This window comes from Pseudoliparis swirei, chromosome 15 (assembly GCF_029220125.1).
Source record: "Pseudoliparis swirei isolate HS2019 ecotype Mariana Trench chromosome 15, NWPU_hadal_v1, whole genome shotgun sequence".
Taxonomy (NCBI): Eukaryota; Metazoa; Chordata; class Actinopteri; order Perciformes; family Liparidae; genus Pseudoliparis; species Pseudoliparis swirei.
The window spans coordinates 2,440,736-2,465,629 of NC_079402.1; the positions used below are offsets into that span (position 1 = coordinate 2,440,736).

A 24,894-nucleotide genomic window follows, 5' to 3' on the forward strand; every position below is an offset into this window, starting at 1 on the left:
ATAACACGCATACAAATAAATAAATACACGGCGATCAAAACATAACCTTCCGCATTTTCAATGCGAAGGTAACTATTGGTCATAAACTTTTTTTCCCCTCTACTCCAAAGTCTCAAGGAAATTAAGCAATAACCCAACAAACAAATAATAATATCTCCCTGAATTAGTTTGATGAATGTCTACCGATAACTTTATACACACATCTTTGTTTCAGTTTTACAAAATTGGGCCAAATTCCCTGAAACTCTTACAACATGCGCCCAGTTGTGATCGTGTGCAGTGCCAGAAAGAGCAAATACTTGGAGAACTGAAGAAAGTGTGGAGAGGAAACCGGGTTTCTCCCCTCGGCGTCTCCGAACTGTCAAATTCTCAAACTCGGAACATCTGGTCCTCGTCTCTGCAGCCGGGGAACTCCAGAACTCCTCAACTTCCCGTAAAGCAATGAGGGAGAAGGTTATGTAACAGCGGGCGTGTCCTCTGATTGATGTCGTTAAAAACAGAAAATCATGGATATATATTTGACATGTTTGTGGACGCGGATTGGCCAATAGGAGTCGAAAAGGCAACTGGGTTCAGGAGGGAGGCTTCGTATCGCTGCCTCCAGAGAGGACCGAGTGAGAGCAGCTCCAGAACCACATCCCCTCGGAACTTCTGGAGAGACGAGGTAGGTCAGATATCGTGTTTTGTCTTTATTAATTTGTTTGTCTTATTGTTATGTAATTCCCTCGATAAATAACTTGTGCTAAAACTAGAGGCTGCCTCTCCTGCTGAAAAGGCAAGTAGAAAAAAAAAACTGATTAGAACTAGAATGGGCACTCGGTAGAGCGCATACCTTCACATATCACACTATTGGGCATTGAATTATGAACATTTTGGCATTAGTTGCATGCCAATTGGATACAAATTGACCGCGCTATGGTAAAAAGAAGATGTTGACCTTTCCTTGACCTTGACCTTTGACCCGATTGATCCCAAAATCTAATCAAATGGTCCCCGGATAATAACCAATCATCCCACCAAATCTCATGCGATTCGGTTTAATACTTTTTGTGTAGTAACACAAATACAAATAAATGAATAAATACAAGGCGATCAAAACATTAGTAGTTTTACGCGTAGGTGTTGGAGCTAAGTATTTGATATACGTATTTAGTTATTTGATTGACAAGTAGTGTTGTTTAATCATTTACTTATTTAGGTTGTATGTATATTCAAATAGCTTTTTCTCGTGATAGTTTTTAGTTCAGTTTAATTCATTGTTGTTTAGATATATTTAGTCTTTTGATTGTTCGCTAATTGGGTAACACTATGAGCACCTGTGGTTATTTTTAGGAGTAGGCAGGTAAAGGACCAGCATGCACCTGGGTAGGCCTATTGTTTATTACCAGTTCCTTTGTTCTTTTGTTGGTTTGCTTGTTTGGTTTAGTCAAATACATTATCAGAAAAACAGAATCCTGAAAGGACAACGCTTTCTTTGGTCTGCGTGAACCACAAAACCCATAATGCATCAGTGGCAATTTGATTTATGTTTTTTTAATTTTTTAATGGACACATGGCCGCTACAGTCGGGTTTGGGTTAATGCATGTCCTCCCATGTTGAGGACGGCTCATTGTGATGTTCCTCTGAGGAGAACGTGGCGCAGCATCAAGTTATGCTTTGACTTTTTAGTTCACGTTCACGAGTTGCGAGCAGCGTATTGAAGATGTTGCTTCTGAGGTTATTCTCAGAGGAGGTGAAGTTTCCCACGATGGCTGCTCCCGGCCGGTCGGTCCTGATGCTGCAGCTCTTCGGCTGGATGTCAGTCGGCATGGCCTGTTTCTGTGACCGGTACCCCTGGGGGTCCTGGTCCGCCTGCTCCCGGACCTGCAACTACGGTACGCAGCAGCGCCACAGGTGAGCTGTGATGATAAACCCTGAAGCGATCGTGAAACGCTGTCACGAAGAACTGTTTTTCAGTTATCGTTTTGCCAAACACAAATACTCCCTGCAGATGATGCCGTCAGATCCTGTACTTTCACGCTTTGTCCACAGGACATTTAATTATCAGGAGGATTATTACTGGAAGAGCAGCTGCCGTCAGCTGTGTAAGAAGCATGACGGGAGGGCTTGTAACCAGCACAGCTGTCCAATCAACTGCCTGCTGACGGACTTCGGGGCGTGGTCAGACTGCTCGCCGTGCGCCAAGAAACAGGCAAGAAAACACGCAGAACCCTGCAGAACCCTGCAGAACCCCGACATGTTCTTAGAGCCGAGGCTCCATTCCATGTACTGTTCTCAGGACATGGAATGTTCTGTGTAATGTTTATGTATTTTTCAACAACAAATTGGGAGAAATCTAAATAAGTGAGTATTATAGTATATAACACTTCTATAAAACCTTGTCAACATATCTGTATTTTTCTTTGCAACCAGTTTTTCATTCAAAGAAATGACCACGAAGGTGGTAATTGTTTTTTTTTAATTCAAAGTCTCTTTTTCACAAATATCGTGGCCATACAGTTTCGGACGCGGTCTCTCCAGAGGCCGTCCCAGTTCGGGGGAGGGGCTTGCAGCGCGGAGCTGACCGAGGAGAGGCCCTGCCACCCCCCCACAGGGTGCGGGTTAGCCCCCATCGACTGCAGGAGGGACTTTAAGTGTGACAATGGTAAATGGTGTTTGGACACGAGTGATGCGTCACGTCTCCGATGCGCCGCGACAACGAGCGCACACAGAAAGACACAATCACACGGCGTGTGTCTGCAGGACGTTGCATCAACTCGACGCTGACGTGCAACCGGCAGAACGACTGCGTCGATAACTCCGATGAAAGAGACTGCGGCGACTTCAAAATAGTGTGTCCGGCGGAGAAGAGGGCGGCCCCCGGGGCGGACCTGGTTGGGAACGGGTAAGCTAAAGGTCAAAAGGTCACGGCTGACTTTCTTCTGCTGTGTTCATAAATTAGTTCATATTACATGTTCCGTCCAGTGCTCCGAAGGCATCCCCAAAACATGTTTATTAATATTTCTTGCACTGTTTCATTAAATGTGATACTCTTTTAGGAATATTGTTATACAACTGCCGCAAAGATAAGAAACACAATGTTATCAAATAAAATAATAAAATAATAAATAATAATAAATAATAATAATAATAGAAATATGTATTTTGTGATTCAAATCAACTGAACAATAAAAAAATAAAGACAAAAATGACAACAACTACATTCTGAACCATCAACGTCACTAACTTAATATATAAATATGTATTATATATTATTAATATAACAACTTAAAACAAGTATATTTAACATACCAGTAATAATCCAATATTATCCCATAAAAATGGTCTTTCAACGTGTTGTTGGGCTTTCAAGCCGATTCGACAACAAACAAAGTGACTGAGATTTGACTTTTTACTGATTTGTGTCTGTAGCTTTGACGCTCTGGCGGAGGAGCAGAGGGCGGCCGTCCTGGACAACACGTTCATGGGAGGAAGTTGCATCATCAAGAGGCCTCGGACCGTGCTGCTCTATTATCGCATCCCTCACAACTTTGAGAGCTTTGACATTAAGGTAGTATTATTATTTGTAAGATATAAATGTACAGGCCCTTTAGTAAAAACTAGCCACATCTCAGACTTCCAAACCACTGACAGCTGTCTTTATGTACGGAGAAGCAACCGGCCAATCGGAGGCAGGATCACAAAATGGGGATGTCATCTTTTTAGTGAATTTTATTTTCTCTCCTTTTATTTTCTATCGCAAATCTAAATTAAGTAAATTACCTTGACGGTATGAAAAGGAACTAGCGGTTCATTTTTTATTCTTCAATCCGAGCACTGAGAATAACTTTATGCATATTTCTTCAATCATAAAAAGAAATAAATTAATAACGGCCCTCAATAATCGCCTCACATGAACACAATGTTAGATTGAATGGAGGAAATAAAACAAAACGCCGTTACCGTAGTGTTTGTAAAAGCCCTGGTGAAAAGAGACGTTTGTGTCAGTGTTGCTGTCTGCTGTAGTATATTCCTGACCACCAGGGGGAGCTGTGGTTAGACATGTTTACATCCTACACTCTGGTTGTGATAGACCTGGACTAACTGATGTGTTGGTGGCTGTAAAGGTCGGACAGCTGGACGACTTCAGCACCGAGCCCCAGCATCTGCACACCGAGCCCGTCGACTTGAAGACGTCCCGCTCGTCTGGAAACGAACAGCAAGATGGGAACTTCTTTTTCTTCCCCATCTTTTTCTTGAGCAGGGGATCTATGAAGCGTTCCGGCTTGAGCAAGGACGCTTTCGAAGCGTCAAAGAAAAAGGTGAGCGACTTAAACAGCGAAGCTCACGTTGGCCGTGACACACCTGTGAGGACCTTCACTCCCTAAATGCATTAACTAATCCCCTGGTAAAGAAATGTGAGGCTCAGACACAGTGTCCTCACTCTGGACGTTTGAAACATGGTCCTCACATTGATGGGTTTGCACACACACACACACACACACACACACACACTCACTCACACACACACACACACAGTTCCAGCTTGAACCTTACCTATTAGGGACGTGCAATTGTCCCCAAATTGTCCCAAAACCAAAGTGATTCCCAACAATGTGACTGTGTAATTAGTCTCAGACACGGTGTCCTCACCCTGAAAGTTTGAAACATGGTCCTCACGTTCATGAGTGTGCACACACAAACACACACACACACACACACACACACACACACACCAGCCTAAACATAACCGTACCCGATCCTTGATGCAAGTCTTCACCATAAAATGATAATAATAATATCCATATTAGGGATCTGCAATTGTCCCCAAAAACCAAGGTGAGTCCCCAAAATGTGCTCCTCACGTTCATCGGTGTGCGCACACACACACACACACACACACACACACACACACACACACACAGTTCAAGCCTAAACCGAACCTATTAGGGATGTGCAATTGTCCCCAAAAACCAAGCTCGATGGTGTTTTGAGCCCTCACCGGCAAGGTGGTCCCGCCCCCAAAACTCGGATCCAATCAATGCGCTACCCACTTGGAGCGCATATTCAAACCCACTTGGAGCGCATTTGGAGCGCATTTTCTGCCCGAGCGCATATTCAAACCCACTTGGTTCAACAATTTCAAAGGTACGGAGCTAATATATTTATATTTTTTGGGCCGGCTAATATTGTGGTAATGTTATTTCAACCTGCTAGCTAGCAGATAGATTATGCTAATCTTAGCTGTGATAATGTCATTTCAACCTGCTAGCGAGCTAAATCTGGTTAAAACATTAGGTAACAAAGTAAGATTAATTACTGTAGATTAATCACTGTATTTTAGTGATTGTTAATGGTTAGTGGTTATCTTTCAAATGATGCCTGTGAGGCACTTGACGTTGAGACTGGTTGACTTCCAGGCTGCTTTGGAATAAGGATACCTCTGAGGCAGCCACCAGTTTTTGGATAACTCTGAGGCATCATAGGTAGTGTTGACTGCCAGGCTGCCTAGTCGTTGGTATACAGGTTAACTCACAGGCATCCAGCTGGTTTTAGATACCTGTAAGGCATCTAGACGGACATTAAGAGGGGCTGACTCCCAGGCTGCTTACTAACACTGGTTAGCTCTCAGGCAGCCAATTGGCTTTGGATGCCTGTGAGGCACTTGACGTTGAGACTGGTTGACTGTAGACTGATATCCCTTAGTTAAATTGTCCTCATGCCTCCTCATACAGATAGGCCTATTGAATAAATCTGCCAGATTATTTTTAACATTGCATATGCCTAACATTATGTGATAATACTAATCACACTCATATTGCCTTTCTCTTTCAGTTCATGAAGAAATGGCACCCAGGAAGGGTAAGGTTCAACCTAGACCTACTTTAATGACTAAAAAAAGTCTCTTTCACACACTGACATTTAACAATGACTTCAATAATTCCCCCAAAAATACTTATTATTTCCTTGCAATGTCTTTATACAGTAGGATGGAAGCGGAAGGCCCTGCAGGTGGCAAAAGGTGGTAAGTTATTCTTTATCTTGCCATCTGGACTCGAGTACTACAACACTAGTTCATCTCCTCATATAGCAAATTTGGTTACTTCTTGTGACTTTATAGGACCATCTGCAAAGATCGCAATTTTCCACCAGTCACCACTGGTTGGTGGAGCCTCCACCCCATCTAGCCCTGCTGCTCCATCCACCCTTCCTGCCCCATCCGGCCCTGCTGCTCCACCATCCCCTACTGCCCCACCCAGCCCTGCTGCTCCATCCACCCTTCCTGCCCCATCCGGCCCTGCTGCTCCATTCATCCCTCCTGCCCCACCCAGCCCTGCTGCTCCATCCACCCTTCCTGCCCCATCCGGCCCTGCTGCTCCACCATCCCCTACTGCCCCATCCGGCCCTGCTGCTCCATCCACCCTTCCTGTCCCACCCGGCCCTGCTGCTCCATCCACTCTTCCTGCCCCATCCGGCCCTGCTGCTCCACCATCCCCTACTGCCCCATCCGGCCCTGCTGCTCCATCCACCCTTCCTGCCCCACCCAGCCCTGCTGCTCCATCCACCCTTCCTGCCCCATCCGGCCCTGCTGCTCCACCATCCCCTACTGCCCCATCCGGCCCTGCTGCTCCATCCACCCTTCCTGCCCCACCCGGCCCTGCTGCTCCATCCACCCTTCCTGCCCCATCCGGCCCTGCTGCTCCACCATCCCCTACTGCCCCATCCGGCCCTGCTGCTCCATCCACCCTTCCTGCCCCACCCAGCCCTGCTGCTCCATCCACCCTTCCTGCCCCATCCGGCCCTGCTGCTCCACCAAGCCCTACTGCCCCATCCCAGCCGGCATTTCAGAATATCCACAGCCTTTTGAGGACATGCTCGGGGCATCGGAGCAAAAGGTGAAGTGCACAGCTAGGCATAAGTTTCTTCAAGACAGGTTTATATTTTTAGTGGTAGTGTGGTAGTAACAGTCCTGAGACCATTTGTGATGGGATCTGGGAAAACCAGTCACATGGTGAAATTTGACCTTTTGGAAGCTGACTTCAAGCTTGTTTCAAATATTTTTTCATTATTTGTCTATTTCAAATGTTATGATTGCCCAAAGTCAGCTGATCAGTTAGATTTCATGGAATAGAATTTTGACAAAAACAACTTTAAAGAGAGGGGTTCTAAATAGACTGGCTGGTTGAATAAAGCACATTTTAACACATTCAATTAATGAAAAACAAGTAGATATGTTTAGGGATGATAGACAACATGTTATAGAATAATAATTGAATCAAAACCCAATTTCACCAAAATACTGAGTTTCGACCTACTAGTATTTTCACTCTGTGGCAGCGGGGTGTGTCTAAGCTCGGCTGCAGAGTGGGTGGAGCGGGGGTGTGGTTCAGGGAACGGTGTCTGATTGTCATCAGCTGGTCTGAGGACAATCAGACCAGCTGATGACAATCTAGGTTTGTGTATCTGCGAGGCTCTGTCCCCATAAAGGAGCTGGACAGGAGGAAGAGCGGGGCGATGAGCAGAGACACAGTCGGCGGTCAGAACGCTCCAATAAAGAAGTTACCAACATTTCCTCTGGTTGCTCATTCCTTGGTGCTTAGGAGGCGGAAACCTACTGGTGACGGCCACAACCTTGTCACACTGGAGCCAAACGTGGGACCCCTTTAAAAAAAAAAGGAAGATTTTTTTTTTTTTCCTCAAATGGAGAGCATCGAACAGGACCCAGATCTGCCAACCCAGCACGCGATGGTGCTGGGGCAGATGCTGTGTCAGATGGCAGCAACGCTGAAGGACCGGGCGGAGGCAGACCGGCAGATACTGTGGAGGCTCCTGGTCCAGGCAGAGGAGCAGACTCGGGCCTTGGAACTGCTCGCCGCCCAGACCGCAGCGGCTACACCTATCCCTTCCCCCTGGGCGGGGGTGGAGCTTAAAAAAATGTCGGCAGGGGACGACGTGCAGTCATTTTTGGAGACTTTCGAGACGGTGGCGGAGGCATGCGGCTGGCCAGCGGGGGAGTGGGCGTTTCGACTCCTGGCCCTGCTCACCGGGGAGGCGCAGACTGCGGCCCTGGGGCTTCCCCCAGCTACACGCCACAGTTACGCGGCCGTGCGGAAGGTGGTGATAGATCGGCTGGGGCTGACTCCTGAGGATCACCGCCGGCGGTTCCGCGAGACGACGATGGGGCCCGATGACCGGCCATTTGCTTTTGCGCAACGGCTGAGGGACGCCGCGACGAGGTGGCTGCAGCCCGGGAGCACAAGAGAGGCCCAGGCGGTGGCAGAACGGGCGATCCTGGAGCAGTTTGTTGGAGGGTTGCCGGCTGAAACATCGACGTGGGTCTGCTGCCACCACCCAACATCGCTGGTGGCCGCCGTCACTCTGGCAGAGGATCACCTGGCAGTTTATCCCGGCGGCCAGGTGGACAGCGGCGGTGCATTGGCTCCAGCCAGGCCGACGCAGCTCCCGACGCGACCCACACCGGCCCCAGCAAACACCGGCACCCTTCCCAACCCACAGGTAGTCCCTCAAACGCCAGGGCAGGTGTGTTGGAGGTGCGGGCAGCCCGGACACGTCCGGTGGGAGTGCCCGCTGATGGAGGTGGGCCAGGTGATCCGGGTTGCCGGCTCTCCAACACCCTCCCCAGGTCCGGGAGCGACATACCGTGTACCGGTAAGAATCCAGGGGGGTATACATCAGGCAATGGTGGATTCCGGCTGTACACAGTCTATGATCCACCAGAGCCTGGTTCGACCAGGGGCATTGGTGGAGGCATTGTGGTTGAAGATAAGGTGTGTGCATGGGGACATTCACGAGTATCCCATAGTGTCAGTGGAAATTAGACATGGGGGTAAAAAGCATAACGTGAAGGTTGCGGTTAGCTCCCGCCTTACGCACCCCTTAATCTTGGGAACCGATTGGCCAGGGTTTGATAAGTTAATGGGGAAGGCTGCGGGGGTGCGTTCACGGCAGACAGGGTCATGCGGTATGTGCGCCGTGCTCAGCGGTGACGCGAGGTTGTCCGACACTGCAGACGGGGAGGGGGAACCGGTGGAGCCTCCTATGGCGACTCCTCCGGCTCCCGAGTTTCACTCCATGGAAGATTTTCCACTCGAGCAGTCTCGGGACGATACTCTACGCTCAGCCTTTGACCAAGTGATACGAATTGATGGTCAGCTGGTGCGCCCTGACGCAGCGCAGACATATCCGCACTTCACATTGATCAGGGACAGACTGTACAGAGTGAGCCGTGACACTCACACAGGGCAGGAAAGCACCCAGTTGCTGGTGCCGAAGAGCCGCCGGGAAATGGTTTTCCAGGCGGCTCACTATAACCCGATGGCTGGTCACATGGGGTATGATAAAACTCTGGACCGGATAATGACCCGATTTTATTGGCCGGGCATCCGGGCGGATGTGCGCCGTTGGTGTGCGTCCTGTCCGGAGTGTCAATTGGTAAACCCTCCGGCCATTCCGAGGGCACCTTTGCGCCCTCTGCCATTAATGGAGGTTCCATTTGAGCGTATCGCTATGGACCTAATCGGGCCATTTCACCGGAGTGCACGCGGATATCGCTTTGTGTTAGTCTTCGTGGATTACGCAACACGATACCCGGAGGCGGTGCCCTTGCGCAACATTTCTGCAAAGAGTGTCGCGCAGGCGCTGTTTCAGGTCATCTCCGGTCGGAATCCCGAAGAGATTCTGACTGACCAGGGCACCCAGTTCATGTCAAGAACACTGAGAGAACTTTACGGGTTACTGGGCATCAAGTCTATTCGGACCAGTGTGTACCACCCACAGACCGACGGTCTGGTGGAGCGTCTGAATAAGACTTTGAAGTCCATGATCCGTAAATTTATTAATGACGATGACCGTAATTGGGATAAATGGCTTGACGCTCTGTTGTTTGCAGTACGGGAGGTTCCCCAGGCCTCCACGGGATTTTCTCCCTTTGAACTTTTGTTCGGCAGGACTCCACGAGGGGTGCTCGACCTCATTAAAGAAAACTGGGAGGAGGGGCCGAGCACCAGTAAAAACGAGATCCAACACGTCCTGGACCTGCGAGCAAAGCTCCACACACTGGGTCAGCTGTCACGTGAGAATTTGCTCCAGGCCCAGGAGCGTCAGCAGCGGCTGTACAACAGAGGTGCCAGGCTGAGACAATTCACACCGGGAGAGAAGGTACTTGTATTGCTTCCTTCGTCCAGCTCTAAACTCCTCGCCAAGTGGCAAGGGCCCTTTGTGGTCACACGGCGAGTGGGGGATGTCGACTATGAGGTGGTGCGTTCTGATAGGGGCGGAGCTACACAGATTTACCACCTCAACCTCCTAAAGGCATGGAGGGAGGCGGAGTCTGTTTCTCTGGTGTCCTCGGTATCTGAGAGAGGAGCTGGGGCCTGAGGTCCCAAAATCCACCAATCCGGCCTCGCTCCTTTGTGAAGACCGTCTCCGGGACCCAGAAAACAGACATTGCCCGGTTGCAAAAGCAGTTTGCTGATGTGTTCTCTCTCCTTCCAGGACGCACAAACCTCATAGAGCACGAGATTGAGACTCCTCCGGGCGTGACGGTGCGTTTACGACCCTACAGGTTACCTGAACACAAGAGAAAGGTGGTTCAGCGGGAATTGGCTGCAATGCTGGAGATGGGGGTAATAGAAGAGTCCCACAGTGCCTGGTGTAGTCCCATTGTTCTTGTGGTCAAGAAGGATGGGTCTATTCGGTTCTGTGTGGACTATCGCAGGGTGAACGAGGTGTCACGGTTCGATGCTTAACCAATGGCCCGGGTCGACGAGCTCCTGGACCGACTGGGCACTGCGTGTTTCTTTACGACACTGGATTTAACCAAGGGCTACTGGCAGATTCCTCTGTCGCCAGAGTCTAAGGAAAAAACGGCCTTCTCCACTCCGTTTGGGTTATACCAATTCACCACGCTTCCCTTTGGGTTGTTCGGGGCCCCAGCCACCTTTCAACGCCTCATGGACCGGGTGCTGCGGCCGCACGCTGCATATGCTGCCGCCTACCTGGATGATGTGATCATACACAGCACCACCTGGGCGGAGCATGTGCAGCGGGTGGGCGCGGTGCTGGAGTCCCTGAGGCAGGCGGGGCTTACGGCCAACCCGGGGAAGTGTGCAGTTGGACGGAGGGAGGTACGGTATCTGGGGTACCACTTGGGCGCCGGGCAGGTGCGCCCTCAGGTGGACAAGACCGCCGCCATCGCAGCCTGCCCACGGCCCAAGACTAAAAAAGAGGTGAGGCAGTTTTTGGGGCTGGCGGGCTATTACAGGCGGTTCATCCCGAACTTTGCGGAGCTGACCAGCCCCATGACTGACCTGACCCGGAAAGGTGCCTCAGATCCGGTCCAGTGGACGGAGCGGTGCCAGTTGGCGTTTGAGGAGGTAAAGCAAGCTCTCTGTGGGGAACCGCTCCTCCACACACCTAACTTCTCTCCCTTTACTCTGCAGACTGATGCGTCGAACAGAGGGCTGGGGCCGTTTGTCCCAGCAGGTAGGGGGGTTTGACCGCCCCGTGCTGTACATCAGCCGCAAGCTGTCGGAGAGGGAGGGCAGGTACAGCACGGTGGAGAAGGAGTGCCTCGCCATCCGGTGGGCGGTCGACTCCCTGCGCTACTACCTCCTGGGACGCTCATTCACCCTCTGGTCGGACCACGCCCCGCTCCAATGGCTCCACCGCATGAAAGATACCAACGCCCGAATCACTCGGTGGTATCTGGCTTTACAGCCTTTTAATTTCAAGGTGATCCATAGGCCGGGGACACAGATGGTCGTGGCCGACTTCCTCTCCCGCTCTCATGGGGGGGAGGGGGAGTAGGTTAGGCCGGATGTTGCCCCGGCCTAAGTCGGGCGGTGGAGGTATGTGGCAGCGGGGTGTGTCTAAGCTCGGCTGCAGAGTGGGTGGAGCGGGGGTGTGGTTCAGGGAACGGTGTCTGATTGTCATCAGCTGGTCTGAGGACAATCAGACCAGCTGATGACAATCTAGGTTTGTGTATCTGCGAGGCTCTGTCCCCATAAAGGAGCTGGACAGGAGGAAGAGCGGGGCGATGAGCAGAGACACAGTCGGCGGTCAGAACGCTCCAATAAAGAAGTTACCAACATTTCCTCTGGTTGCTCATTCCGTGGTGCTTAGGGGGCGGAAACCTACTGGTGACGGCCACAACCTTGTCACACACTCTAATCTCAAAAATGTCCCTTTTCACCATGTGACTGGTTTCCCCAGAGCCCATCACAGTTTTGGGTTATAGGAACATCTGTTGGGATGGCAGTAAAGACAGAAGGGCTATGTACAGACATTACATGTGTACAATACTGTACTGTATGTAAAGAAGATGAAATCCTAATATTGTTACGAATAATATTGTTGAAACATTGAAACCTTCTTTGAGTGTGACTCAGAAATTATTTTTACAAAGATACCAGATAACGGTGGAGGAGATCAGGAGGAGGACTGCTCCACCTGAGAGCATGTCAATAAATACCCTCACTGCGCTCCTGAGAACCGACAAAAATTTGAAGAGGGACCTCAGGGAGCAGCTGCAGGAGGTCGGGGTGACTCCGGGCACAGTGACCAAAGTCACCTCACTATGCTCAAAGCTGTCAGAGGGTACAGTTCAATTGTACTCACTATTCTTGTAACGGCACTTTTTACATACATTTATATCAATAAAGAACTTCAGAAAGCCAGCTCCAAACTATTACACCCCAGTGTCAATAAGTTTTTCATTGTCACATTGGTATGTGCATCAAATCTGAATTTAATACTGTGTTCGTGTCATGATATGTCTTTCCCATTTTTGTTAAGGCGAAGCCAAGGACCTGTGCTCCTCCGTCGGTGCTCTGGCTGCCAGGAGCATCGAATTTAAAGAAGTGGCCATGCTGCCGGCATCAGACCCCACTGTGGCCACAGGGAGAGCCACGGAGTTCAAGTAATTTGCAATATTCCACATCCTATATCTGGGCTCTAATAGGTTTAATAGACATTATTTATCCTGAAATTATGTTTTTATATTTTCCTCCAGACAACAGCTCCAGCACCTCGCCAACCAGGTGAGGTCAAATGATCAATTTGACCTCCTCACGCACACCTTGGGGCCAGGAATGGTAGAGGTGGTGGTGGATATTTTTAAAAAGTGTGTTGACACACACATTGAAAATATTAACAATTAACAATTTGTTGTTTGTTGTGTTCATTAATTAAATATCTTCATGTTCTACATCACTGTGTATGTGTCGTGAATTGGAAGTGTATTGAACTTGGCATCTTGATTTAACTAGTCTGATAATTTAGCTAGCTGGGCCTGAAATCGCATGGTGTAAATTACAGATCCGACATGTTAGGCATGTGGATTAAGGCAAATAGTCATGGTAACACAATATGTCAACACTAATTTCTACAGCTTCACATAAGGGTTTATTCCAGTAGAGTGTTACAAGTTAATGAAACCCCAACTTACATTAATTATTTTTTTAAAATGTATCGTCAGAGGACACACACATGATGGAGGAGAGACATGACTGATGGGGTGTGACATATTCTTTATTGAAAATAAAGGCCAAGTACAACCCTCATACACACAGTAAAATGGTAAAAACAAAATTTCACACGCAAACAGCTTAGTTTACTAAGCACTAAGGATGGCAGAATTTAATACACTATAAATATTATCTAAATATTTTATTGGGGCAGTGTGGGACAGGTCGGAAAACTGGGGAAAGACTAGTTACGGGTTCGCTGTCTTCGCCTGCGCTTAAATGCCCCGTCGTGATGGACAGTTTGTATCTGCCGCTTGTTGTGGTCTGTCTTTGAATAGTTTGCAATTCGTCTTTTGCTAAGTTCAATGTGTTTCCTGTATTTGTGCAGTCGCTCAGTCTTTCTTTTGTTAAAGACCGTTTTGAAGCGGCCAAAGGCGAGCTGGTGTGTATGTTTCACTGCTGTATAAAGGTCAAGTGATGGCTGATACTCCTCTGACTCACACCAATTCCTCAAATCATAAATCATGTCCTTTATGCAGTATTTTGCCTGGTGAACTGGTGGCTCACTCTCTGTTTCTATATTTTCCTGGTCCACAGTTGTGGTTGGCTGTGAGGCAGTGGTTGACAGTGTTGATTCACTAATTTTGTTGGCCACCAACAGACACACACATACTTCCCCATAACTGCTTGCCAAGCAAGAACACTGCTGTTTTGCAAGATTCACAATACCCACATTTTCTCCATTTTGCACCATCACTGTTGTCTCATCACTCACAAAACTGTTGGTTGCACATAGCATATTTGCTGTGTCTTCTCTGAGTGCAGCTGTGTCAATCAGACCATCAGACACCATCTGAGCTAACACTATGTGTTTACATTTCTGACCTTGTCCATTGACTGGACACTGGCAAACACTGTACAGTAAGTCAACTTCATAAAACACATCAGGCTTGCTTTCTGAGGGTACACTGAAGCGGGCCTCAGACAAATACTGGATGTTTTGGTCGAGCCCATGAGACCTCATCCTTTCAGCTGATATGACACTTTCTTGGGATCCTTTTGTGGGGGCTCGACCAGCATTAACGAGCTCATCAAGTTGGCTGAACAAAACACAAGGGCAAGGGTAATCATTGTCAGCATAATTTAAATTAAATTTAAAGATTAACACTTAGGATTAACCATGAATCATATTGCGTTTAACTTCCTAAATATGAAAATACACAGACTTACCTGTAGTACTTCACCACATGGTTATGGAGGATTAGTAGTAGGTCATCCAATCTTTTGTTGCAATATCCTCCAAGGAAATTGTATTTCAATCCGTTGAAAAACCTTTGAAATTAAAATTATGCAATTAAATGTGTCAGAAAAAAACATATATCCATAAGTAATAATTTCACTCATGAATCTATAACTATTCAAAAGTGAAGTTTCCTCACCTCTCCACAACATTGTTGGTCTCACTTTGGTGGTGGAAAAACATTCGGCCAAAGTTGGCCCACATAGCCCCACACTGCAGCCAGGTCTCTCTGAGGTATTTTGACACTCTGGTCGCCCCTGTTGCTGTCTTGATTTGTTCAAGGACTCTCTTAGCAGTTTCATGGAATACTCTCTCCTACAAAAAAGTGAAATTAAGTAAAAAGTCAAGTGAAATGCAATTGCAATTCTGCAATTGGAAAGAATATAGTTGAGAGCTCCTCATTAATCTGACATTCCATTAGTCCAACCATACACTAGACCTGTGATTAGAGTGGCTAGGGTCTGGAAATGGTGTAGTGTAGTTACTAGTCTCGTGTATGGTCGGACTAATGGCATGTCGGACCAATGGGATTTCAGACTAATGACACAGCCCAGTAACATCCCAATTTTTTTAACAACCCTTTTCATCAAATCATGGATATTTTCACATTTACTCTATATGTCGTTTGCCTCTTTGACCCACGCCTGTAAATAGCAAAGGGCATTTTATATGCATAATGAGTTGTTGTGGATTGAAGAATTATGGAGGGGGAGATTCCAGACAGACTTTGAACATTCATATATAACTGTATGTTGAAAATATCTTTGGGTTGTGAATAGAAGCTTTCCATTTGTTCAAGATAGTAATCCAAATGGAATTTGGAAATTTGCAATGACAGCTGTGTCAAACGTTTTTCGAAAAGGTGTGAAAAGACAGAAAAGAGCACTCAACTGTGCGACATTGCTTGAGAGAAAATATTCCTTGAACGATGATGTTTCTCACAGCTGGATCTTGGACATGGCCTCCATCTTGTTTAACAACCCAACGGTGGATTGCCTACATGACAACAACATTAACATTAAAGGAAGTACTGATGAATGGTCAGATCTTTTTAAAAGTCCTATCAGCCTTTTATAAAGTGCATTTAAACCCTGTGTAAAAGAATATTCTTTTTCATGGTTTGATAACAGTATTGGCCCTGTGAACTTATTTGGTTTATTAGACATACCTGAAGTACATGAAACCAGCAAAGCAACACAGATGCATGTGGAAAGACAGTCTTGATTGCCTTGATTTCTTTCTGATCCCGGTCAACCATAACACACCTGGGAATGGAAACAGGACAGTAAGCTCAATGAAATCATAATAAAATGTAAGACGATAGTGATGTGGCTTTGCAGAGTGTAAATAACAATTGAAGTATGTTTTCAACAAGAAAGGGAAGTCTTTTACAGGAGTTTTTTTAATTGCTTACCTTGGTGTGAGATCTGCTGCCTCTTTAAGCTTTGTAAGACACATCTCTAAGGTTGAGGATGTCTCTTGACTCAAAATAAAAAATGACACAGGTATTCCTTTGCCCTCATCATTTTTTACCATGACAGCATAAAAAGCAAAGCCATACTGGGTGACACTTTTATAGGTTGCATCCAAAAAAATCATCTTCCCTCCAAATTTTTTCAGCTGCTCAAGTTGCCATGCTGAACTGTAGACAATGATGAGGGGTTGTTCTTCACTATGTGACAGTGGTTGATACAGTAAAACACTGTCTTTCAGGTCAGCCTTCATGAGTTTTTCCACTGATATACAGTCATTGCCATCCAAATGTATGTATTTGTTGAAGCTTCTTCTGATTCCGACAATGTCCTCTGGAGTGACAAAGTATGTTCTGTCCACAAGGTTGGTCTTTCCAAGCCTCTGTGACCAGTCTGTGGCTTTCAATAGAATGGCACTATTAGAGACCCCTTTGGAAATACAGTCGTGAATGAATTCAACCAAATCCTCATTGATGCGATTGGTTGCATTTTCTTCCATATTAGTGAGGTCATGGCCACTGTGTTCGCACATTTCTCTGACAATACAACCTCGAAAACTGACTGAGCTTACGAACTGAAAGGACACATACGCTGGACAAGAATTTGCCCTTGTCTTCATTGGATCTCCTGTTGACGATCCGGTTGCATGGTGGGATCGCTCACACCTCCACTGAATGACATTTGGTCTTTTTTTTAATAAAGGAATCTTCCTTTTTCCATTTCATTTATCCTATCAAGGCGATTCCTCATGAAAACTTCCTCAGGAATATTCTCTTCAAGATTTTCAAAGGATTGCTTGATTCTTCGGTCCCTTTCCTTCTTTAAGCCATCTTCAATTGACTTCAGCCAATGCTTCTCCATTGCCTGAACGGGGAAAAAGTATGAAAACATAAGCCTATGACTCCCTGAGACACACATACTAAACTATTTTATCTTGTGATGACCTGAACTATAGGCTAGATGGTCAGTGTTAAGCAGTCTGGAGCACAACTTTAATCCACCATGCCTAGATTCCTCTCCACTGGCTGTCACAAAGTCACCTGTAGTCTATTATAAAGCCTATTAGCCTCTAAGAAATCAAGTTATTTTCAACAAAAGTCCTTATAATCACCATCTGCCCTTGAGTAAACTATTAGTAATCCCTCTTAATGTCCGTCTAGATGCCTTACAGGTATCTAAAACCAACTGGATGCCTGTGAGTTAACCTGTATACCAACGACTAGGCAGCCTGGCAGTCAACACTACCTATGATGCCTCAGAGTTATCCAAAAACTGGTGGCTGCCTCAGAGGTATCCTTATTCCAAAGCAGCCTGGAAGTCAACCAGTCTCAACGTCAAGTGCCTCACAGGCATCATTTGAAAGATAACCACTAACCATTAACAATCACTAAAATACAGTGATTAATCTACAGTAATTAATCTTACTTTGTTACCTAATGTTTTAACCAGATTTAGCTCGCTAGCAGGTTGAAATGACATTACCACAGCTAAGATTAGCATAATCTATCTGCTAGCTAGCAGGTTGAAATAACATTACCACAACATTAGCCGGCCCAAAAAATATAAATATATTAGCTCCGTACCTTTGAAATTGTTGAACCAAGTGGGTTTGAATATGCGCTCGGGCAGAAAATGCGCTCCAAATGCGCTCCAAGTGGGTTTGAATATGCGCTCCAAGTGGGTAGCGCATTGATTGGATCCGAGTTTTGGGGGCGGGACCACCTTCCGGCACCTTCCAGGCAGCCGCTGAGCAAAAAGCCATCGAGCAAAAAGCAAGGTGAGTCCCCACAATGTGACTGTGTAATCATATTTATGTCCCCACAATGTAGGTAAAACAAACACACATCTATGCTTGTACCACCTTTACTTTCTTTGTCTTTGTCCTCTCCTATCTTTTCCTTCCGTAGGACTCCAAATTCTTCCGGGTGCACCAGGTTCTTCCCGTGTCCACGTTCCAGGTGAGAGCCCCGGGGGACCTGGTCTTGTCGCAGCCCTTCCTCCAGTTCCTCCACGCTCTTCCTCTCGAGTACAACTACGCCCTCTACAGGGACATCTTCCAGCGCTTCGGAACACACTACTACAGCTCAGGCAAACTGGGAGGCGTCTACAACCTGTTGTACCAGTACAGCCGAGAGGAGCTCACCAGTTCAGGTACAACAGCGCCGCCAGGTGGTCAACATTCAGAATGACACCCAAAGTTATTGGGGTTTTTTCTCATGTAAATCACTCATGTTATGTAAATAACAATGAAATGGATTTGAAAATGCATTCATCTGTATGCTCTAAACCCAGATTTTAATAAGACAAACGGCAAAAGTATGAACTTTTATTTGTAATACTTAAACAGTTGAAATACATTAGCTGTACATATACAACACTGACCGTGTGCTCCCAACTTTTAACCAGAAAATAACAATCACAAATATATTTGTTGAAATCTGAGGCACGTTGTGCCTTCTGGGATACAAACAGTCGCACGTCGGAAACCCAGAATGAGTGGACTGTCGTTGAATATACAGACCTGGAGGAAAATCTAGTGTACCTTCAATATTCCAAGATAAAAGACGACCTATATCGTTGAAATCTAATGTTTTGTGCCACGTGGCTCGACGCTCACCAGGTGTAACGGAGGAGCGCATCAAAAGCTGCCTGGGCCGAGAGACCGCCTGGTCCGTGCTCATCTACTCCGAACACAGCAGTGTGACCCGATGCTCCGACGACAGGATGACTGAGAAATATACAGGTTGTCATCCTGACTCACTCCCTCTTTATTCTCATTTCTACGGTCCACGGCTTACCGGCGGTGGAAAGAACATTGTCTTTTCTTTATTCAGGCTCGTACATCCAGGCAGCAGAGAAGTCGTTCTCCATGGTGAGAGGAGGTCGAACCAGAGAGGCGGCGGCTCTGGCCTGGGAGAGGCAGGGCGCCACTCCGGACCGAACGTCCTACAAGAACTGGGCCAAGTCCGTTCTCGACAACCCCGTTGTGGTCGAATCCAAGGTGAAGTCAAAAATATATCACGCAGAAGCAAAATGAGAAGAGAATGAACCACTAAAATGCCGAGTTTGTGATTTGTAGGCGCTTCCCATCATAGACCTGGTTCGGGGGATCCCGTGCGCTGCCACGAAGAGGAGGCACCTGAGGAAGGCCCTGCTTCAATACATGGAGGAGTTTGATACCTGCAAGTGCTCTCCCTGCCCCAACAACGCCAGGCCGGTTCTCTCCGGCACAGAGTGCAAGTGCGTTTGCCAAATCGGCACATTTGGCTCCCACTGCGAGACGCGAGCTCCCGACTACACGTCAGGTACAGCAGGACGAGGAAAGACAACAAGCGTCTCCCGGATGACTCGAACAACACGGAGGGTTTATGTAATGACCTCATTTATTTAATTCGGTCCTGTGGGTTGGTTTCAACAGAGGCGGTGGACGGTTACTGGAGCTGCTGGGGCCCGTGGAGTCGCTGTGGAGCCTCAATGAAGAGACATCGGAGGAGGAAGTGCGATAACCCCGCCCCCCTCGGAGGAGGCCAACCTTGCGAGGGTTCAGACCGGGATGAGGATCCGTGTCACATCTCCATCTTTGAAAAGTAGGACGAACTGTTTTGCTTGAAATGTGTTCGATGCAGTTTTGTTATTTAATTAAACTAATTCATTTAATTCATTAATGAAGTTTTACATTTTATAAATTTTATTAATTTATTTAATTTATTAATGAAGTCATTAATTGTATTTATTGCTTATATAATGCAAATATGCACCGCTGCTGCTTTTAGACAAGAAAACTCAAATATACAAAATAGGTGGTTTTTGTAGTATTTTGTCTCTACATTTGTATTTACTGTTCCGTGTTCACGTTCTCTGCATAGACACGAGTCATGTGACAATGACGACGACTTCTCTGTCGGCTGGAGGGACGAGCTGCCCCCCGGTGTGCAGGGCTGTCTGAGGCCCCAGAGGCCGGCCAACAGCTTCCTCAGGGTAGACACATCCATGCTTAACACATGACTGACAGATATTGAGCAATACTCACTTCTGCAGGCCTGCCTTGTTCTCACATGGAAGTTCATGAACTCTTAAATAGACATGATCACGTATTTACTCTGCTGGTATTGAGTAGCTCTCGTCCTCTGACAGAAAGCGAGGCAGTATTACACCTTTGGGGAGGACGAAGAGTTCCAGTGCTTCTCTGGGTTCGACCTGGAAGGCTTCCAGTACATCAACTGCCTTCCCGACGGGTCGTGGACTCAACCGATCGGACGGTGCATCAGTGAGTTACTCACCAGACAAGTGGATGCTGCAAACAGAAAGATGAAGGTGCCACCTGGAACCGTAAATGGTTCTTCAGAGTGGATGCCGTACAACCTTTCAAACCTATAACGATGTCTCGAAAAACCTTCAAAACATGGTTATTTAAGGCACCATTTCTGGTTCCACAAAGAACCTTTCAAACCAGGGTTCTCTAAAGAACCATTTCCTTAAAGAGTTCTTGAAAAAACCTATAAAGGTGTCTCAAAGAACCTTTCAATCCAGGGTTTTTAAAAGAACCATTTACTTAAATAGTTATTCAAATAACCTATAACGATGTCTTGAAAAACCTTTAAAACTTGGTTCTTTAAGGCACCATTTCTGGTTCCGCAAAGAACCTTTCAAACCAGGGTTCTTTAAAAAAACATTTCCTTAAAGAGTTCTTCAAAGAACCTATAAAGGTGTCTCAAAGAACCTTTCAATCCAGGGTTCTTTAAAGAACCATTTACTTAAAGAGTTCTTCAAATAACCTATAACGATGTCTTAAAGAACCATCAAAACAGGGTTCTTTAAGGCACCATTTCTGGTTCCTGAAAAAACCTTTCAAACCAGGACCATTTCCTTAAAGAGTTCTTCAAAGAACCTTTAATGGTGCTTTAAACGAAAAAAAAATGGTTCTTCAGTGATGGTTCTTCGTAGAACCACAAAGCCTTTTAAAGAACCATTTAAGAACCAGTATTTTCCTGTGTGGTGTTAGAACTCTGTGGATCCTCAACACACACACACGTGTACTGTAGTGTGACCTCTATGTCCGGGTTAACGGCCGTCCTTCTGTCCCGTTAGGGAAGCTGTGCCTCCCTCCCCAGATCCCCGATGGCATGACGCTGTTCCCCAGCAAAGACGAGTACCGAGTGGGCGACTCGGTGGGTTTGGACTGCAACGAGTCCAACCTGCTGCCGCGGCCGTCGGGCTTCTACCGGTGCAGCGACGGCCTCACCTGGGAGCCCCCGATACCCGCTGACCTCCACTGCACCGACGGTACGCGGCCCATCGCCTCATTATGAGCTCTCACAACCCTGAGAAGTTACAGGACGCCTCACACTTCAAAGCTTTCCATGCAGGCGTGTGTCACAGAGGAGCTGAAAGGGAGATAGCCGAGGTTCCTGATCAGATCCTGATCAGAACCAGTACGGAAGACGTGTTGTCCGACAAGCTTGAGGTCTTTTTTCTTCTTGCAAAAGATCAATGTAAAAGTTTGAAAGCAAAAACTTCCATCTCCATGAGTTCTGTCTCACTCCTGGTCCCGATCAGCTCACCGCATCCCAGGTGCTGTGGGGGTCTTTCTCCCCAATGGCCACAAGAGGTGCCAATGAGCCTATTCCACCAAAAAAAGACCTAGATTAGACCAGCGAAACCAGGGTTCTTTAAAGAACCACTTCCTTAAAGAGTTCTTCAAAGAGTGCCTTAAAGAACCTTCTAAACATGGTTCTTTAAGGCACCATATATGGTTCTACGAAGAACCTTTCAAACCAGGGTTCTTAAAAGAACCATGTTCTTAAATAGTTCTTCAAAGAACCTTAAAACATGGTTCTTTAAGGTACAATCTGTTTCCACAAAGAACCTTTCAAACCACCGTTCTTTAAAGAACCATTTCCTTAAATAGTTCTTCAAAGAACCGTTAAAGGTGTCTCAAAGAACCTTCAAAACATGGTTCTTTAAGGCACCATTTCTAGCGAGTCGCCAAGAATCGCGCAGCGTGACCTGTTAACGCCGTAACGTAACCATGTACACAAATGTACAGGCATGTTGCTTTTTATTTATTAATGACTTAGTTTTATGTCCGTGTACTTTGTAAGACGTGAAGTTCTCAATAAAGGTCTTGAAATAAAAAAATCAGCATTTCCCCTTCCCCACATGTAATGCCTTGGTGTCCCACTAGGGGGCCCCACAGTTTGAGATCCACTGTATTGGACACATGGGTGTGTGTTGCGTGTGTGAAGGACATGATGCTCTTGTTTCTGTTTGTAGAGGAGCCCTTTGTTCCGGAGGGCCGGTGTGGTGTCGGAGAGAAACGCCAGGACTCCAAATGCGTCTGTATTGAACGGGAGAGCTGCCCGTAAGCTTTCAGGAATTATGAGCAATAAGCATGACCTTTCTTATAACTTTTCTATTTTATTATAATTTTTTATCTAAGCTGTTCGAAGTTTTTATCCTCAAAAAACGTCTCCGTTAATAAACCTTATCTTAAAATCTGACCGGCAGCTCCCGACCGGAGGCCGTCTGCGTCCTGAACCTCGCGGTCGGCGTCACCGTGCCGTCGTCCGTCTGCTCCTTCCACGCCGGCCGCTGCCACGGCGACCCGCTCTTCTTCGTCAACGAGGGCGCGTGCGACGAGGCCGACGTGGCCGGGGTGGAGTGGGCGGAGTTCAGAGCCAACATGTCCGCCAAGAGCTCCGTGCGGGAGCCGTGCGGCCTGGACACGTGTTACGACTGGGAAACCTGCTCCGGTGAGTGGTCTCAGTTTATCACATTATACTTATTTTAACACTTTGGGTGCATATTGGGGGACGTAACATACCGCACAACTCACCAAATTTGGCAAGCTTGTCAGGCTTGGTGAAAACCATGAAGACCGATAATATAGAAGTCAAATTTGTGTTTAAAGAATGTCTCTCTAGCGCCCCTCAGAGTTTGAGCTGCGACGCCCCTCACCCAGAATGTCCGATTGACTTGAAATTGTTCACACATGTCCAATTGGACCTGCTCTACAAAAGTCTCTCAGACCCCTAAGCTCCGCCTCTTTAGATATTCCGCCATTTTGAAATTATGTGAAAAACACACAATTGGAAGTTTTTTAAATATCTCATTGGGTTAAGATTATATGGACCGCATATATATATATGTATATACATATATATATATATGTTCCCCTAAGTTCCGCCTCCTTAAATTTTCCGCCATTTAGAATTTTGTGAAAAACACACAATTAAAAAAGATTTTATATCTCATTGTGTTAAGATTATATGGACCAATGAACATATTTGTACTATATATACATATATATGTATATATAATATATATATACATATATATTATGCCAAATTGTTCACCGTTACCTGGTGTCTGTCCGCAGCGTTAAAGAAGTGCGAGTGTAGGGCGGCTCGGGACTGCCCCCGAGCTCAGGACCACATGTTCTGTGTGAAGCTGACCAGAACCCAGGGGACCCGCAGCATGGACTTCTGTTGGGCCGCCGCCCTCAAATGTGCCCGCTACCAGCTGGAGGTCCTCTACGAGGGCACCTGTGAGTCCAGATGATCCGTGAAAAGGAGTTCAGCTAACTTTGCTATTCTTTAAAAAAAAATTACATTTACGAAATAAAAGTCGACTGGAAACCAACTCAGAACTGAAGCACAGCTAACGGAAAACAGAAGTTTCTGGATGCTCCCGTTAGCTTGTCTGGGATCACTGAAAAATTTAGGGGCCGTCTGAAACCAAAAATGGTTCTTCAGGGTGATGCCATAGAAGAACTATATTTGGTTCGACAAAGAACCATTCTTGAAGGCACCATTTTTGATTCTTCAAAGAATCATTTCCTTAAAGAGTTCTTTAAAGAACCTATAAAGGTGCCTAAAAGAACCTTCAATACATGGTTATGTAAGGTACAATCTCTGGTTCCACAAAGAACCTTTCAAACCAGGGTTCTTTAAAGAACCATTTCCTTAAATAGTTCTTCAAAGAACCTATAAAGGTGCCTCAAAGAACCTTCAAAACATGGTCCTTTAAGGCACCATTTCTGGTTCCACAAAGAACCTATAAAGGTGTCTCAAAGAACCTTCAAAACGTGGTTCTTTAAGTGCCCATTTTTGGTTCTTTAAAGAACCATTTCCTCAAAGAGTTCTTCAAAGAACCTCTAACGGTGCCTCAAATGGAAAAAAAGGTTCTTCAGTAGGTGATGGTTCTTCGTAGAACCACAAAGCTTTTTAAAGAACCCTTTAAGAACCTTTATTTTTCCACATAAGACGCTTCCACGGGAAACCGTGGACAACAATTCATCATCGGACTTTTACCAATTTAAGGTACTAATACTACTAATACTGGATATCAGGTGGCCACCTGTCACATGTGAGTACGGGACAGGTGGGCTACATATGGGATAAGCTTTTACTAAATGTGTGTGTCATTTGAATTATATATTGGGGCACAAGAGCAAAAATATCACATCTGGTGACCTGAACAGTGTGTGAAGCACCCATTGCACAACATACTGTAATATTCCATTGATGCTCGCCTTAATATTCCTGGAGTACCTCGACTGCTTCTGAAGATTAAACATTATTACCGTTTATATACAGTTCACAGAGGGAAATCCTGCTCGCTTCACAGCAATAATAAAAACATTGTTATTTGATT

General features: G+C 46.4%; 2 protein-coding genes and 1 long non-coding RNA gene across 9 annotated transcripts; 2 read left to right on the forward strand and 1 right to left on the reverse strand.

Annotated features, from left to right (window-relative positions):
• The first annotated feature begins 559 nt into the window (after positions 1–559).
• On the forward strand, positions 560–24,892 carry c6 (complement component 6). 2 transcript variants are annotated; one of them, XM_056432269.1, is made up of 18 exons: positions 560–664; positions 1,729–1,894; positions 2,033–2,192; positions 2,501–2,645; positions 2,744–2,885; positions 3,413–3,551; positions 4,108–4,302; positions 18,147–18,390; positions 18,860–18,982; positions 19,074–19,240; positions 19,319–19,544; positions 19,658–19,826; positions 20,106–20,217; positions 20,374–20,506; positions 21,328–21,522; positions 22,513–22,600; positions 22,747–22,991; positions 23,618–24,892. In XM_056432269.1, the coding sequence occupies exons 2-18, from the start codon at positions 1,749–1,751 to the stop codon at positions 23,797–23,799; spliced, it is 2,811 nt and encodes a 936-aa protein (XP_056288244.1). In that variant the 5' UTR covers positions 560–664; positions 1,729–1,748; the 3' UTR covers positions 23,800–24,892. The 2 variants fall into 2 exon arrangements, with proteins under 2 accessions (XP_056288244.1, XP_056288243.1); XM_056432268.1 differs by lacking the exon at positions 560–664 and having other exon boundaries at positions 1,107–1,894.
• LOC130205127 (uncharacterized) lies at positions 4,313–12,885 on the forward strand. The gene is made up of 5 exons (XR_008833881.1): positions 4,313–5,842; positions 5,967–6,005; positions 6,102–6,876; positions 12,408–12,598; positions 12,797–12,885. It is a non-coding gene; the product is annotated as an uncharacterized LOC130205127 (long non-coding RNA).
• Positions 13,511–18,140, reverse strand: LOC130205117 (uncharacterized). 6 transcript variants are annotated; one of them, XM_056432273.1, is made up of 7 exons: positions 17,823–18,132; positions 16,182–17,103; positions 15,936–16,032; positions 15,659–15,763; positions 14,907–15,082; positions 14,698–14,799; positions 13,511–14,567 (listed from the first exon to the last, which is right to left on the reverse strand). In XM_056432273.1, the coding sequence occupies exons 2-7, from the start codon at positions 16,856–16,858 to the stop codon at positions 13,712–13,714; spliced, it is 2,013 nt and encodes a 670-aa protein (XP_056288248.1). In that variant the 5' UTR covers positions 16,859–17,103; positions 17,823–18,132; the 3' UTR covers positions 13,511–13,711. The 6 variants fall into 6 exon arrangements, with proteins under 6 accessions (XP_056288248.1, XP_056288247.1, XP_056288250.1 ...); XM_056432272.1 differs by having other exon boundaries at positions 16,182–18,132; XM_056432275.1 differs by having other exon boundaries at positions 13,511–14,799; positions 16,182–18,140.
• Positions 24,893–24,894: the final 2 nt, after the last annotated feature.